At 46.5% G+C, this 18,294-nt stretch overlaps 1 protein-coding gene across 5 annotated transcripts in view; it reads left to right on the forward strand.

Annotated features, from left to right (window-relative positions):
* Positions 1-18,294, forward strand: part of LOC119436370 (cysteine-rich and transmembrane domain-containing protein 1-like) — a 56,601-nt gene that overhangs the window by 13,180 nt on the left and 25,127 nt on the right. For 2 of the 5 annotated variants that reach the window (XM_037703194.2, XM_037703193.2), the window contains exons 2-3: positions 4,205-4,389; positions 10,727-11,502. In XM_037703194.2, the coding sequence (XP_037559122.1) occupies positions 4,250-4,389; positions 10,727-10,823 (237 nt within the window). In that variant the 5' untranslated portion in view covers positions 4,205-4,249 and the 3' untranslated portion in view covers positions 10,824-11,502. Of the gene's footprint in view, positions 1-4,204; positions 4,390-10,726; positions 12,382-18,294 lie in introns of those variants that run through there. The other 3 variants (XR_007463958.1, XR_007463961.1, XR_007463962.1) reach the window with 3 other exon arrangements.

Genomic DNA, 18,294 nt, shown 5'->3' on the forward strand with positions numbered 1-18,294 from the left:
TTGAAAATAAAGTACCACATGCATACGCGCTTACGTGCAGTAACAGTAGCTCCCTCAAATCTGCCACGGCCGAATGATCGATGCGCAGACCGAAGGCACGAACACGCCAAGGTTGCGATGAGCAACCGAGATGGATCGAATACAATGACTACTGCCGAGATATCTTGTAAGTTGAAGCTATTGGGTATTGCTATAAATAACGCAGGGCAATTCTTGACGCTCTGCCAGTATTTTTGCTGTGGACTGGCAACGTAAAGGGCGAGGAGCTTTTGGCTGCGGATGGCAATGCATTGGAGACGACGGGTGTGGCCACCGCCTATCATTTTTTATTGTTGTCTATTCATGCCTTCGGTTTGCGTGCATCGTGGAACCTTCGTTGGTAGAATTAATGCTTCAGGGCACTAATGTAGCTGCGCGCAAGTACGTAGTGACGTGGTAGTTTTTCAAATATGGCGGGCTTTCTTTGCAGCCTGTAAAAATAAAACCAAAACAGCTATGAGCACGAAAATACATTATTTGGATATTTATCAATAGGCTCTACAGTTTCTACATTGAAGATTTTGCGTTTAACTCAATGCTTTAAAGGTTGGTTGGTTAATTACGTGGGCTCATAGCAAAAACTGAGTTGCTCAAGAGGACAGCGAACAGTGCTAAGCTGGCTGTATTCTCGTAACTCACACGTGGATATTTTAAAGCTTGGCCCGACATAGCTGAAAAGCCCTGCTTGAATCCTTTACATATTACATTGTGCATACTTGATGACAACGAAAACGGTGCTCCTATATATAGTCCGCGTTACGCGCTCTGCAGCTGCAGCGTTGTCGTCTCTGCAGCATTGACGTCACACATCTGCGACGCCCAGAAACCGCGGGTCGTTTTTTTCGGCGCTGTAGAGGCAACTTCCGTCACTCGGAGGTAGGACGCTCGGCTTAAAGTTAGAACTGAGGCCCGTTTAGATCCTTGTGATTTTTCTTGCGTTTTGTTTTTCGACTTATGTGCGATGCCGGTCGCCGAACGCCCCCCCCCCCCCCCCCCCCCCACACACACACACACACACATTACGTAGAACGTGGGTAAGCACTCATAACGGATATCTCTGTAGAAGGTTTCTGGCGTGACGACTCTGAGTACATATTAGTTGAGCTGCAAACGAGCCTGCCGGCGAGGTCATCTAACTCGAGCATTAAATTTCTGGCAAAAAAAAAAAAAAAAAATTGCCATGCATGGGCGAACCGTAATCATGACCGTTTGAATTCAAGCTTTCAACTATTAAAGCAAGCGTTACTTTATCTGCACTCGCGCTGCTGTGTTGTTTGTCCGCGCGGGCACAATTTATAGGTATAACTTCGCACAGGTTTTGTCAATCGACAAAATAAATTGTTTTAAAGGCATGTTTTACGTATTTGTAGCTTTGTATATGCACAGTTGACGCCTGTCGAAATTTGCGGCAGGCACATTTTGTAGAATCTTCCTAGCGATATGCCATGCTTTGGGATATCGGGGATGAAGTTTGCGCTCGATCCACTTGCTTTAACAAAACGCATGCCGCGTGGCGAGTAGCTGTGACGTATAGGCGGGTGGACAGCAAGCGACGCCACACCACATTGTGCCGGAGATGGTAATAGAAAATTTTCTAAACAATGGAGGGAACAGGCTTAATTGCGTATAGGCTAAAGGGTCCTTGCCCCCAAAAATTGGCGACGCGTTGGCGATTCTGCGCATGCGCAGTACCCAAAAGCGAAAAGGGCTGATAGTGTCTGCTGACTTTGGGCTTGCTACATTTCTGAAGCCTCCCTAGTGCATACATGATATAAAAACAGCGCAGAGGACGTAACACGAAATAAATGACGACGCAGCGCTGTCCTGTCATTGTGTCTCGTCCTTTGGCCTGTTCTTGCGCATTGCCATCAAGTTCAGACGCTATTGCACTAACTGCTTATGAACAGTCTGGCCAGACAAAGCGCATTCCTCAGAGCTTGCTTAATTTCTTTCTTTCTGTATGTATGGCTGATGACGTTCGCTGTTTGTAGAACTCCTCAGTTTGCCTTGGATAACGACCGTGTTCAACCTTGTTATTGCCTGCGTAGCCTTCTCACATTTGCGCCCGTCTGGTCTAATAGCACAGCTGTAATTAATGAAGTTTGTGTACTGCTATACAGGGTGTTCATTTTTAAGTATTACGGAATTTTTGGAAATCGCCTGTGGCAGGTAGCATAATTTTTATCATTGAGCTGGGTTATTCGATGAGGCGGACATTAGTAGCACGAGAAATCGAAACACTTATTCAACTAATTAACAAAAATTCACTAATGAACTTTTTTAGTTAATTACTTTACGACACATAAACCCGCCGCGGTGGCTCAGTTAGCTAAGGCGTTGCGCTGCTGAGCACGAGGTCGTGGGATCGAATCCCGGCCGCGGCGGCCGCATTTCGATGAAGGCGAAATGCAAAAACGCCCGTGTGCTTCCGTTGTAGTGCACGTTAAAGAACCCCACGTGGTCAAAATTAAACCGGAGCTCTCCTCTACGGCGTGCCTCATAATCAGAACTGGTTTTGGCACGTAAAACCCCAGAAAGAAGAAGAAGAACGACACATATTGCAATTTACGGTCTGTAGCCGGTGAGCTTGTCAGGCGTATTCACTTGGAATGAATTTCCAGAATGACACCAGTTTGGAGATATTCGCCATCAAACTCGCCGTAAAAATGCACTGTTGTTCCACTTACTTTTTTACTAAAATGCTGTTTTTATACATTTCATAAAAGCCAACAAACTGTTTCTTGTCTTTTATGATATGATTAATCAAAATCGGGCCCATCGGTTCCCTTCTCGTGTTTTATACATTGAAGCACAAAAGTAACTGGAACGCCCATGTTTTTCGTCCCACACTTTGGGAAATAATGTTTCGAGACTGGTGTCGTCCTGGAAATTAACTTCAAGTGGATGCGTCTTGCAAACTCACCGTCTACAATTCGTAAATTGCAATATGTGTCGTAAAGTAACTAACTAAGAAGTTCATTAGTCATTTTTGTTAATTAGTTGAATATGTCTTCCGATTTCTTGTGCTACTAATGTACGCCTCTTCGAATAGCCCAGCTCAACGATAAGAATTATGCTACCTGCCACAGGCGATTTTTAAAATTCCGTAAAACTTAATTTTGAACACCTGGTAAATAAAATCTTTTTACAGCATTTATGATATCTAAACTTAGACAACCCTCTGGGTAGAGCTCCGTATCTGCGACTAAAGTACCGATAAGTGACCTGCCCCAACACGTGCAAGAGTGAAGCCTCAATTCTGTCCAGAGCAACATTTTGGGCTTCGATGCTCGTGCTTCTTACTTGGCATCGGCTGCTGAAGCCGCACCCTTGGTCGCCTATGGTCCATCGAAGTCACAATTTTTAACTGCCTTTGGTTTTGCCGTAAATACTTGACACTAGGCGTCCTAATACTAGCCCGTTAGTTCAGGAAAGCAATGCAAGTCAATGACGAAAAGAAAACAAAAAAGGCTGCTACTAAGGCCGTATTCGCATGGTCGTTTTCGAGAACTCCGGCAGCGCTACAAGAGTAGTGTAGATAGTACAGGGCGAAAACTTAACTGTACTAGAAAATAAGCAGCCGCGAATGGCGATAATTAATCATGTTATTGCTATTATACGCCCTTTTTTACCATGCGACTTTAATTCGGTCGTAGATGGGCTTTACAGTTATGCCGGCACGCGTCGAAGCGACCGGTCGAAGATGCCATAAATATGTTCACTGTTGAAATCTATGAATTAGACTGGGGTTTGGGCGAACACGTATTCTGATCACCGACAGAATGTTGCGTCGCGGGCGCAGGAGTCCAGTCATTCAGGCGCTCGTATAGTTCACGGCTGCGTGAAGCCGAAAGGCCGAAAGAAAAGCGTAAAAAACACACACACACACACACACACACACACACACACACACACAAAGGAACAAACAAATAAACTGTCGTCTCATGGCTACGCGTAGGCGCCCACTGTCGCCTTGTGGGTCTCCAAAAATATAATTAAAGAGAGAAAGAGAGAGAGAACAGCAAAGAAAAATAAAAACAACCCTGGGATGCGGGATTCCCCGTAGCTAATGCAAGCGTGGTAATATATTCTATTTTCACGTTGCGCGCCAGCGTTATAGCACCAAAGATGACGCGACGCGCGCTTTCTTCTTTGGTGAGCGCAGTCGGAGAGCATCGTCAGTGAGTGAGCCCCTGAGACCTGCCTGGTGATGAGCTACCCCCAGCAGAACCCCTACTACCAGCCACAGCCACAGCCGGGTTTCCAGATGCCCCCGCAGGGCGGCTACTACCCGCCTCCACAGCAGCCAGCGCCCTACTACCCACCGCCGCAGCCGCAGGCCACCACCGTGTGAGTATTTACCCTTTTCACGGCCATCCCGTGGGCGTTGCCATGTTTGATCACGTGGTGACGCGCCCATTGCTTGCCTCAGCTGCCTCCGTTGCTTCTTTGTTTACAATGGATGTACATTACGCCGGTGCGGCTCTTCACACCTCTGTTTCGGCGGATATCGTAGACGCTGGCTGGGTGGACGACACGCGAAGCTTTGGCCACAGCTTCAGAGGACATGTAAGCGCTTTCGGAACTCATTACGCTTTGTCCAAACGGCGCGAGCAGCGTATACGATGCTTGTACTAAAAGCAGGAATAAAAATGTGCTCCAAGCTTTCGTAACGTCCCGCTTATGAATTGAATCAGTACCAGTGCGTTTAGCTCTTCGTTCTTTATTTGGCAAATACTTTTAAGCAGCGGCTTGCCACGTTTCTGACTCAGTAAAATTCCCCGGGCGGTCACTATCTGATTATTTTCTGCCTGATCGCTCGCAATGCTCAGTTGCCATAGATTGGTTCTTGGCTTGTAACGTAGATGTTCTGTACTTTGTAATACCTTTTAGCAAATACGTATTATCGCTAGTCACTTCCTTACTGTGTGGACCGTTACGAAACGTTCAGCTTTGAACATTAGTGTGTTGTCCGTATAGTCGCCGTCACCCATGCTTCGGTACATTGATTCAAGTGTGCGACCGTTCACTTAATTTTCATACGTTGGCGATAGAGTGGCCGTAAGTTTGCGTCTGAGTTGGGGTGGATGTGTGTAGATAACGTGCGAGAAACTTGCGGTATGTCAAGAAACGGCGCTACTCCTTTTGTCACCGTACAGCGAGCGGTACTCAATTGTGCAGACGTGCAGTCCTTTCCTTGGAGGTTAGCGATAACACGATGAGTGAATTATTATTGCGATAGCAATTATATGGACACTTCAAGCGGATTTCTGCCGTCGCCGTCGCCGTGAGGTTCCGTATAAAGGCCAAGGGCGATAAAATCGTCGCCGCGCGCCGTATGTGCGAGTGAAAGCGCGCGGGGGACGCGCGCTATCACGGAGAGCGAACGCACGGTGGAGAGTAAACGCGACTTCCGTCGCTCGAAAGACCGTGGGGGTATGGGAGGGAGGGTGAGAGAGATGGAGGGGGCGACGCTGTGCTGCGGCACCAAATGCGTATCTTGCAACCGGGCGCCAGAGGAACTGGCCACGCAATCTCCCACGCGAAAGGAGGAATGCGGGAAGGCAGCGCGGGAGGGAGGGGGGAGCTTCTACTCTGCCAACAACTGCGCTTGTCCGTTGCGCCGGTACGGGCTGTCGGTGTTGTCGCGCGCACCGTATCTTGAAAGCGATCTCCACACGGCTCTGACCTTTGTATGGGCTGTGCATTCGCCGCTTGGTTTATCCGTTGAAGCGATAGATAGCACGAACCTTCGCTCGCTGCGGCGGCTGCGCTTGCTGCCAGCGTTTTGACAGTGGTTGTCTGTGGTCACCGGAGTGTGATCTATTCATGTTTGCTTATGCGCGCTGACACCACGCTTGTTAATTCAGTTAGTAAGCGAATGTGTCCAAGTTTATGCAGCCGATAAAGCTACTATCCTTACTCTACTAATTTGCTATCGCAATTGATGCTTCGCCTTTCGGGCGAAACTGCGACATTTTTTTTATCCTCGAGGAATGCCGTGCATCGCGAAGGGCCGGAAACACAGGCAGTCATTACGTAGCAGCAGTTCGTGAACTTGGGCATACAGATTCATTCCCTTCCTTACTATGCCAGTCAGAATTTTTGTAGCCAATTACTGCACACGTCTTCACTCCACCGCTCCACACTTTACATCATGAATGGAGCACATTGCGTTAGCAAAAACCCAGTTGCATTTCCGACAGCTGATCGCACAGAAGCAGGGAAGAAGAGGGAATGGTTTCGTACTCATGCGCTTTCTCTGAGGTAACGTTCTGTGCGCCGCCGAAAGCGCCATCTCGTTTCTCTAGAGCAAACTGCTTCGCGAAAAGGGTCAATACCCTCACCCGCTCGATTTCATTTTGTTGCTGTACTAATTGCAGCAACGCTCGAGGTGCGATCGGCACCGCCGTTGTGCTATCCTGGTGTCGACGGCGCATGCGCGGCCCCCCGCGGGGAGGGTTCCAGAGGGGCGCAGTGCATTTGGCTGCGAAAAAGACGAAGCCAAGTGGACGCACGGGCGTGCTCCGCTCAGTCAGCTTGCCGTAGGCACGGCAGCGTTCTGGCTTCCGTTGCTGGCATGAGCGTTGTGCGAGCACACAGCGTTCCTGAGCAGCCGTGTGCATATACGACACCGCGGGGCAATACACTGGTCTAAGCGGAACGGGCAGTAAACGTCAAGCTAAATCTATCTAATCTTCTCATTGGATGCTGGCAAAAGCCCGGCTGTTTTCCGTCGGTCTCATCTCGTGCGCAACCTGTAACGTCGCTTCCGGCGTTCCTCATCGCACCAGCGTTGTGACGCGCCCGGTGTCTGCAAGGGCGCTGTTCCTGCTGCGCAACAGCAGTTGTCTCGCGTGTTGCGTCGCACCCTCCGCGTTTTCTTAGAACACCTTGCGAGGAACTCGAGCGCTACGCTAAACCCAGCTGTCTCTTTCAATACTTCGCTGTCAGGCGAAACTACCACTTTTTTTTTTTCTCTCTTTTGCTTTCTTTTTGGTCGACGGCAGCTGCCACACTGAGTAGACACATTGATGACTGTACTTATTCATCACTGTGGCTCAATATATCAGACGGGCGATTTTTGCTGTTGTAACTGCAAAAGGCTCGGACAAGGTTATGCCATGCTCGATTGCGCTTAGATGACGAAGGAAGTAGCAACTAGTCGGCGCGAAAGTTTGATCCCAGGAAGCGTTTAATTTCCCGGTAGTTTGTGACCGTCACCAGTGATATATACCGTACAGTAGGTTGTTCGCGTGTAATATGCGAACAGGCTGGAAATCTGTATACCAGGCTACGCGCTCTGGCTGCGGAAACATTCAACTTTTTCTTAGATTCCGCTGTTCATAACATTTCGACGCTGACTGTACGCCCACTGGCTGTGTACCACTGGTCTGGTATTAGTGCTTGTCTGGTATTACTGGTCGTTACTAAACCTTTGAGCAGTAACACGTCATGGATGCTTCTAAAAAATAGCCGTGCTCTATAATCGATCTGAATAGGTATATTGCCGCCTAAGGCAGTGTTAATTAATTAAAGCCGCAAGCACATGCATGGAAAATAGTCTGAATGCATTTTCGACGTAGGCGTTGCCCACATTCGGAAGGTCTTTATAGCGAAATGTTCGCTCTCCCCTCTTTCCGCTTTTCTCTTTAAAAAGAAGAAGAAAAAAAAAAAGGAGTCAAGAATAAGGACAGTTTGGAGGCTGCATGGGAATACACTTCTGGCCAGATTACAGCGTGGTCATAGCGCGGCATAAATTGGGTGCGTTGTTTCCGCGATGGCGATACTGAAAAAAAAAAAAAAAGTACGAATTACGGTTATTGCGGTTACGGCGTCGGAGCGCCATGCCATTCCTTTGCTCGTTTAAGCGTGCATGTTGGGAGTACGTTATATTTTAGCGGTGAACAAAATAGCGGCAGGACAATTAAGACTGATTGCCCACAGGCGAAAGAAAAAAAAAAACGACAAAATAAGCATGTCAAAGGCGCTCGAACTTTGCAAGCGGTTCAAGCGCGTGACTCCTGGATGACATTACGCGCAAGGGGAGTAGAAAAAGAGTACACGCTTAGCGCCGAGGCCATCCTTGTTAGCGAAGCTTGTTAGCGCGACACCGGGGCCCCGATGTTCGTGAATGCTGAAAGACGAAGAAGAAAAAAAAGCTAACAAGCTGTAGAGGCACACTCGACGGCTAATGCTACACTTTATGCGTTGCTCCCATTTAATCTGTACACAGTCATCCATTAGAATGTTGGGATTTTTTAAACTAGCAACGCTGTGATGCGGTACTGTCGTTAACGTTAAATTTTCTTGTGCGTCGCTCTAAGGAAGCGGATGACATTCTGGCGGAAGTGTTCGGGCCAATTTATTCTCGACGGAGATAAATTTTGGGTGCGTAGGCACCATCCTAGCGTTAAAAAGATGACGTTGCTGGCGCTGGAAGAAGCTTCCACTTTTCCTGTTCTGTTTTTGTCGCGCCTTTTATTTTTTTTTACGCACGTGTTATGCGTAAAGATATATGAAGAAGAGCAAGATAAAAGTACCGCGTTGCAAAGAGATATTTGCCATCTGTTGTATGCTCTTTTCGTTTTTTTGTCTAGTCGTAATCAGTGAATAATATACACAATAGAGGAAAGTTTTCAGTGTATTATACCCATGCCCCACCGATTCTCTTCCAAGGTTGCTAGCCCGCGAGAGACACTTAGTGAAATTTATGTTGCCGGCCTATATTTGTATATACAATGACGCACGTGCAAAAGACGTGTGTGTATGTTCTGTTTCTCTCTCCCTCAGATGCGTGAGACGCCATTTGTCGCTGCTTTAAGCTTTTTGTTGCCACGGTTTCTCGCGACGATTGACATTTTATTACGTGCGAGACAGTTTTATCGTCACCAATAACGAAAAAACGCCCCCGAAGTGCGATGTTTAAAATGCCGCGATGTAGTACAATCCAGCGTGCAGCTTGAACATAAACTGCTACACGACGTTATACCTCTAGCTATGTGTTCGGGTAAACAAAAAGCGGATTTTACCTGAGCGAACATAAGAAGACGGTCACTTTGTGTGACTACATGTTTATGCTACTGTGCTCATAAAACCGCTATATTGGAGGAAACAGTGAGCTTGTCACGGATCTCAATAAACTAACGCATAGCGATTTCTGACTTGAAAATGATTGCTTTTTTTTCAAGTCCCCGGATGTTATGTACTGTTAACGGACAATTTCTTCTGTATACTTTCTATAGTGCATAAAATGTGTGTTGACCGTTTATACGACAAGACACTTTGAATGAACTATCTTTTCTACGATATCCAAAGTCTATGCATGGATAAAACGAAAATCTGCACGCTGGCAAAGTATAACCTTACGATGTCGTTAAACTTCTTTTAGTTCTAAGAAAGTACACCAGCCCCTTGGGCGAGGCCGTGACGGCAGTAAAACGGTTAACAAATTAGATCTAATTAGGCCTTATTTGTGCCATGTCTCATGACTCAAATCTGTTTTAGTCAAACAAGCATGGCGGCCTCCAGTCTAAGACAGAAGGACGCACTAGATAAGCCTTGCGCCCCACTTTACATCGTTCACGGAAGATGCCTTTTTTTTCTCGCACAAAATTAGAACACGCGCTGTTGTAGGCATTTTAGTGTGACCCTGCTACAAGTGCCCACCCGTGGTCGTGCATGCGTAGAGCTAGTAGGAAAAGGGAACGAAAAACACCCGGTGAATAAAGACACCGTTTGCCGCTTTCATTTCTTTGTGAACCAAGCTAACGCTAGTCAGTGGCTATATGGCTTTGAATTCTTGTTCCTGAGGGGCTTACTTTAACATGACGTCGATTAAAAAGACAAAAGAGCTCTTTATGAACGTAAACGGAGGGTAAAGTTGCGATAGTGACTCTGATGTTTGTCGGCATACACTCTAACAAATTTTGCACCGTCAGTCAGGGGTGTTACTTTGTTCCATGGGTAACACCCCTGCCTTTAGGGCTATACAATTTTTTATTGCCCTCGACGCGAGCTCTAGCGATAGGTGCGATGAGAAAAGACGCAGTTGAAAACTGTGTAATAATTCTGACCACATTGGGCGCAGAGAAATATCTGACAATAGAGGTTGACAGGGACAGTTTTGAAAGTTTATTTAATATGATTTGCTCGTCGCCTGTCGCTGCTGTCATAACTTTTACTTGCCACAATAAGTTGGCAAACAAGAAAACTTTATTGGCCGTCACCAACAATTCGATCTTACCCCTTAAACGTGAGGGTCTTAGCCATGGGACAACGAAACACCCCTTATACACCCATACATGTATAAAAATCTTTAGTGTGCATCCTGGTCAATAGTGCAGACACAGGACAAAGGCTAAAAGAGGGCAACACTGGCGCAGTCTACAGTCCTTTTTCCGCGTTCGCGCTGTTGACCGTGTTATGTCCTCATACCAATAAGCCCCGCTAGCAGCCATTCTCAAGTTTGCGCTGTTTAATGAATACGCAGTATTCATTAGTCTCCTCCGATTAATGAAAAGACAACTAAAGCAGCAGCAGTCTGGAAGGCTACTTGAGCCTTCCTTGAGCCTTCCAGACTGCTTAAAAAAAATAAAATTAAAAATTCAACGTGGATAGCATAGAGCAACCATGAGGGAAATAAAAGAGCCCTATATCCAATTTCACGCATGTTCCTTCCCTGCAGGGTCGTGCACGAAAAGAAGAAGGATGACGACTGCTGGAAGAACTGCTGCCTCTGCACGCTTTGCATGGCGCTGTGCTGTTGGTGTTGCAGTGACTGAGGCCGGAGACTGCGTGTGCGTGGAGCCTCCACCGGGAGCGAATGGGAGGGAGGGCGGAAAAGCACGCTGCGATGGGCGCGAACGGCGGGAGGCTGGCTTCCCTCGGGGTTGCGGTACCGCCGCCACACTGGCGTCCGATGGCCATTGCGCCGCGGAAGTCGATGCAATGACGGTGGGATGACGGGCAAGGGTGGCGGCGGCTTCACTTCCCCGCGGGGTTTATATACGGCGCCTTCCTCGTGTACAACTTGTCGAGCGAGTCAGTGCGTGCATGTCCGTCCCGCCCTAAGGACTTTACCCTGCGTTCCGCCCGAGAGCACCGAAGATGACGCGTCTGGCGATTATTCGCTCGCGTGACAATGGCGTAGCAACTTGCATTATTAACGCGCGCAGTACGGGAAAGGTATGTAGCGTCCCGGCGCTGTCGCCATGCGCGGACGGATGCTCGAACGTTTCCATCTATGAAGATATCCAGCGAGGTTTCCCAGCCTGTATAACCGTCCAGTGGTATGCCAAATTAAAGGGATATTGATTAGGTCGTCTACAGTTTTTCTACGTAAAATGTTCTGTGGGGTTTTTATATTTCACATCACACGTAGCGTTGCTGCCTGATATATGTTGTACTTTTTTATCATGTACATACGGAATAATGTGTATAAACAGCGATAAATTTACGTCACTGGCTGGTTTGATGGTGTCATTTTTTTAGGATGTACTCGAAAAGAATATGTTCTTGTTTGTTTTGGAACAGTACACTGCGCCGTGTGCTATAGTATGGCGTTGGAAACTTAAACCCACGCATGCTATGCTTCGAAATGAATTCGTTGCCTCGCTCTCATATGCGTTCTGAATATTTAGTTGAGACAGTGTTCAAGGCTGTTGAAAGCTATAAATTTCTATTCTGTGCCATTGGTATATCACTGGCATGCCTCTGATATATCAATAAGCTGGGTTTAGAGGGAAACAAAACGTCTATACTTCGACATGTAGACATAATGGTTCACCCTTAAAGGAAAAATATATCCGGTAATACAGCAAATGTGTCGAAACATTTCTTCAGCTCTATCGACAAAATGTGGCTGATATGTGTTTACGAAAGACATTTTTGTATAAAGAAATTATCTGTAAGCTTTCATGTCGCATCTTAGCAGTAATAGATAAAAGTCAAACTGGGCGTTTTCTTTAGCATACAGTATATAAGGTGTCCTAGCTAACGTTTGCATAGCTGTTAAAAACACTGCTAGATGCGATTATAAGTCCTGCGCGTCTTCGGTCGTCCGACCTCTGACAACCGAACACCGTATAAGTCATATAATCGTATGTTGCACCGTGTTTCTTTTTTTTTTTTTCTTAACAGCTTGTCCAACGTTAGCTGGGACACCCTAGATAACAACGTACAGATAAGTTGTATGAGTAACGCCAGCGTGATGACTGCGTTAGTGTACTCCGCTTCTTTGTCCGTAAGTAGGCTTCCGACTTCGTGTGAATTATTTTTAGAAAATTGAAATCGTCGAATGTTTCTTGGTGTTTCAGCGTTTATATAGATAAAAAAATAAAAGTGTTGCCAAAGGTGAGTGATTATCAGTTAAAAAAAAAAACAAACTAGAAGGCCACCAACCAGAGTGCATCACCTGCATGGCACACTCAAGGCCAAAATGGTTGATGAGGATTTTTATCACATACTTAAACAATACAGGACGAGACAGACACAAACGAGTAAACGGACAGGACGAGATGTGTAATTTCTGGTTAAGTACATATAGCACACGTAAACAGAGGAAAAGTCATACCTGTATTCGAACAAGCGGAATCACACCAAGGCGTACAGATAGGACTTGCCTTGAAGAAAGAAATATCCACTTGTCGAAACGTTGGCTCCTGCTTTCACCTTGTTCTCGTTTTGCTCATCGTCATGAAGGCGTAAGTAGTTAGTGGAAGCCTGTCGCACGTTTTACTATATTTAGGGGTTTGAAACTAAGTGGTGGTTGACCAATGAACATGCGCAGCTCGAGCAAAACCCACTTGAATTTACAAGCGTCACTGCTCCCGGAGAGAACTTTGAAGTAAGCCCCTTTCTCTGCGCCACAGTTAAATTGCAACAGCCATGAACAAACAATAGATGTCGGCGAAAACGGGACTGTATTTCACGTTGTGTTAATGAATTGCGCTTTTACACTAGTTATATCAGAAGAAGAAACATCGGCCCGTACGTTGTAAAAGCTGAAGAAAGGTAACTTTAGTCCCTGTAATATCGCTTTGAAGGACTAAAATTTACCCTTGGATGTGAACCGCAGGACTGCATAATGGCACCTATTTGGGAACTCCTGCGTAAAAACATTTGAACAGAGAAATTGTTTTGTTCGCCTCCCGGCGGGACCGGTTTGGAGGAACTTTGTTGCATTTACAGGCAGACAGACAGACAAGAAACTTTATTTTGTCCTAAGGGACTACTTTGTCGTAGTCGCGGGCCGCACCTGCACCGGGGGCGGAAGACCGTGATCTTCAGCCCTTTCGCAGGCCCTTTGGACAGCCCGAAGCTGGACTTGAAGGTCGTCGCTCTTGACGGCTTCTTCCCAGTCTTCTTGCCTGTTGAAAGGCGAGTGGTGCAATGCATTTACAGAGAAAAGTTTAAATCTATACGCCGACTTTATGGAGTATATTCCTGATTTAGGCCATCTACGTATTTCTTCAAAAAATGCCGAGAGTAGGGAAAGAAAAGTGTTAAGCTTGCAACTTAGACTCGGCTATAAAGAACGATATTGCAAATCTGCATATAAACTACACCTATTTGGACGTTTAAAGTGGACACAATTGATACACACTGCTAAATTAAAAGCAGGAATTTTGCAGAACTCGCCTTAACCAACGTATTAATTTGACTTAAGCTGCTGACTAATACGTATTATTTAAACGTTTTACACGATCTAACAGATTCAGTTTACAGAATTGCGATGTCTGTTTATTTGGTGCAGAACTACGGAGTTAGAAACTTCGTGCTTCAATTTTTGGGGGGTGTTTTGTCGATTTTTGACAATTTTCGTATAACATTTGAGGCCCCAAATTAAAATTCTCCTTCCACTTAAGCATCGGTGGAACTTCACTTTCAGTCATAAATGCTGCAAATTTAATTCAAATTGGGTCAGCGTTTGTCTGATGAGAGCATTTCTTCATATCAATGTATATAAAAATGGAAATCGGAGTTGACTCTTAGCTAAAGCATCCTCTTAACGTGCAGCACAAAAAGGCAGCAGTGTGAGGTGTCTTTACGTGCGGTGATGCTGTAATACTTTGGAAGCAACAACCGTTACGTTTGCCCAAAATATGTTAGCCGTCATAAATTTGGGCACACTAAGGCTGCCCAACTGGCGAAAAAAAAAAAGAATGAGAAAGAGGCGCTGCTTGTTGTTTTACTACGTTGAAATACTTGGCTATTTCAATGGCGTGGCGTTCCGTACAATATATTAAGAAGAAAAAAAAGAAAGAAACGGTGTCTTGTTTTTACCGATGAGTAAATTTTTTACCTGGCAGACGTTTTTCGGCATTATTTTTCAGCGTTCAAATCTAAAAGTCGGAATCCTGGCTATTATAGGAATAATTATAGCACTATAGCTGTGAACCGTATTTTAACGGGCTTCGCGATTTACCTAAAACACAGGACGAGGACGTCGTGTGGTCTCTTTTGGCATAGCTCGCTTTCGGGCTGGGTGGATGCAAAGTCTGGCACGAAACCGAGACGAGTTCATGCAACAAGATGCATTGACGGGCTAGTATTCATAATAAATATTTAGTACAAACGGGGCGACACAAGGCTCCGCGTGCATACAGCGCCTTTTCGTGTCTCTTTCTTGTGTGGGCCTGCTTGTGCTAAATGTTTATTATGAGTACGGGACGTGTTGTTCTTTAGAGGAAGCCCCGCGGGACGCGGACAAAAAGTGAAGTTCTTAAGTTTTGTACTCTTGCGCGAGAAAGTGGCTTCTCGTGTCACTGCGCGAGCTGTACGCATATACAGTCGAGAGCACAAGTCTAGGGACCAGAGGTGCCGCTAAAATTTTTTTATTTCGCAGCCTAGGCATAAAGGCTGAAATTAAGTGGTACTGTCTGCGTTCGCCTGTTTGACCAGCGTCATGCATTAAGACAATTTCACGTTGCATGGCTGTGCTAGAAGAATTTTTTTTTTTTTTTTTTGCTGATGTCGTGGCGTCTATAGACTTTTGCTCTTGAGTGTACATCGTATAGTGGCCCGGCGGTTTCCCACGGCGAGCAGCGTGCATCATATATGGCGAGGTTGCGGGTACCTTGGCGGCACCATGCAGGAAAGGCGAGCAAGCGGAGGTGGGGCGCCTTGACCGGGCTTCCCGTGCTGTAGGAAAACATTCCACCATCTTTCCCGCCGCCGGCACGAAGGCGTGTATGCATAGAGCGCACGTCTCGTGTCTGGAGAGCGCCCGAACTGCTCGTGCGGCGGAGAGGAAGCTGCGATATTTGAGTGCAGCTGCTAAGCTTCAGAGACCACGTTGTTTGTGTAAGCGGTAGCGCGCCCACTCAGAATGACATAGATGAGCGGTACTGACGCGAGCAGCTTGACTTGAACTCTTGTGGCTGCTGTCAGAATTTCTCGTCTTCGACGCCGAAGTGTTTTTCGCAACTAAATGTGAATTTAAATAGTTGATTTGTCTTATTTTGTTCTTAATATACTTTCCAATATATCACAAGACGGCTTTGAAGCTCTCCCATGAGCAGCACCATAGGGTTCTTCCATATTAATCCGGAACCGAAACGATGAAACGAGACTATAAGCACGCAGCCTTATTTCAGCATGGAATGCTTTAGCGACTCTTCTGCTGAAGTTTCCCCTTCAGCACCTCCCCGTGAACACCGTTACAAACTGAAAATCACCACTTGCATACCGGATGTGCCAAGGAAATCACCTCCTCTCGTTTTTGTTTCCTGGAACTTCTGAATTGCTCGTATGACGATCTTATACGTACAGTCGACCGATTCTTTAACAGTATCGCGCGAGTGTCGACTAGCCGGCCGGTCAGCGCCTTCTAAAACGGCGCGAGGCGACGGGATCAGCTAGGACTTGTTGACCTCTTGCGGACCTGTCTTGCTCGTGCTGATATCGTCGCTTCGCGCCGTTAGAAGGCGTTCATGGACCGTCGACTGTACATGCATGATGACTTGGTATTTTTTCCTTTTTTCACGGGTATATACATTTTACCCGGATGGTCCTATTAACTGCATGTATAGCAACGTCCTCTTGCTATACACCTGAGACGGACTACCACTCTATTTACTGCCTAAATATCGACGTTAACCACAGTATAGCTTTATACAGGTAGCACCAACACATCTCCTGTCCAGGCAACCGAAGCATTTAGCAACGTTCTGAAATTTGCTGGTGACCTGACGCAACTTTTAAGGCTTCACAGTTTCATATCCATTCATTATTAATATATTTGCACTTATCTATATGACCGAGGATGTCGGCTGGACATCGTGTACGGTGCATTTCGTCAGGTATAAACCTGCAAGTGCGTACCGACATAGCACTCTATCCATGCATTTACGGTGCTCACGCGTAAACTTCAATACTTCCTGTAACAACCAAAAAGGAAGGACAGGCGAGAGCCTGTCTTGGACAGCCTGGCCATGGTGCACCAACTACAAGAACTCAAGAACGGAATGACAGGCCCCCTTGAGAGGGAAAGGGCTCCGAACACTATGCATTGCCATGTACTCTGGCACAAGCAATAACAGAAGCCGACCGCCGTCAAGAAATAAGTTATAAGCTGATTTCTCTTTTTTTCCTTTCTTAATTTCTCGTTTGTCTGTGATCATCGTCTGTTTTTATTTGTGTCATGGTTAACCCACGACTGAAGCAACTTTCGGCTGCCGCTTAACTTAGCCATGCATTCTGTGTTGCTGTGTTTACACGACGACCGATGTATTTCTACCCGGTGTGTATCGAGGGCCAGTCAATTGAGTACAAGAAAACTCACAGGTTCTTGGGCGTTATTGTGGATCGCGACCTCACTTGGAGTCCCCATGTCTCCTACATGAAGAAAAAACTGATTAATTGTATTGAGAATATGTTTAAATTCGTAGCTGGAAAATCGTGGGGACCATCCGTGCACTCCATGTTACAGCTATACACGGCACTTTTTCTCGGATTCCTGCGATACAGTCTTCCTGTCTTGTCCAATACATGCAAGACTAATATCCTTGCACTACAGAGCGTACAAGCCCAAGCACTTCGGGCATGTCTTGGCCTCCCGCGATGTTCATCGACAGCTGCAACAATTGTCATTGCACAGGAGCACCCGATCACCACTCATATCGTCGGTGAGACGCTAAGAGCGCACATTCTACAAATTTCACGGCTACCATCCCATCATTTAGCCGATTTGCCATTGCGAAGACCACAGGCTACATTCTGTAGTATTGTGACAAGACATCATGCCTCCATACCGTGTGGCTTCAAGCCTGCGAAACGCCCAACATCGGAATGGTGGTGCCTCCGGCAAATTCACGTGTGCCTCTCAGTTCCTGGGATTAGCAAAAAGGCAGACTTCTCAACACTAGCACTGAAGCAATTGTCTCTGCTTGTCATCAACGAGTATTATTTTGACCGCATACACATTTATACGGACGGTTCCACCATTTCCAACAGCTCTACCGGAGCAGTAGTTATTCCATCGGACGCCGTCACTTTGCAATTTAAATACTCGCACAACACCACGTCTACAACTGCAGAACTTGCGGCTCTTCAAGGTGCACTCAACTACGTGCTCCAGCAGCCTCCAAATCGTTGGGCCATTTTCAGTGATTCTAAAGCAGCTCTACAAACTCTGCAGTTTTCCCTACGACAAGCGTTACACGAGCAGCTAGTGCACGAAATTAGGTACGCTCACCATCACGCTCTCGAAGAAGGACACGATATTGTGTTTCAATGGTTGCCGAGCCATTGCGGAATTGTCGGCAACGACAGCGCAGATGAAGCAGCACGCTCGGCTCATCACAAACATCAGCTGGTTCCTATACCTCTCTCAAGAACGGATGCTGCACGGCAACTTCAATCGATTGCTCGCCATATGACACTTCTGCTATGGAATTCACCGGGTTTCACCAGCTCACGTTTGCATTCTCTTGACCCTAACTTGCGACTTCGCCTACCACCTGGACTCTCCCGTCGTGAAACAACTTTACTGTGTCGCATGTGGTTGGGTGTCGCATTTACCAACGCCTATTCGTTCCTAATAGGGATGGCCAACAGTGCGGCGCGCAATTTGTGCGGGTGCGACGAGACTCTCGAGCACCTTCTGTGTCACTGTCCATCTTTTGACACTCAACGACGTATTCTCCAAGCTAAACTCAACCTGTTAGACAACAGAACGTTCTCGGAAGAAAAGATTCTTGGGCCATGGCCTATGCATTCTTGCATGCAAAAGGCCACAAAAGCCCTTCTGCA

Source organism: Dermacentor silvarum, chromosome 1 (genome assembly GCF_013339745.2).
Source record: "Dermacentor silvarum isolate Dsil-2018 chromosome 1, BIME_Dsil_1.4, whole genome shotgun sequence".
Taxonomy (NCBI): Eukaryota; Metazoa; Arthropoda; class Arachnida; order Ixodida; family Ixodidae; genus Dermacentor; species Dermacentor silvarum.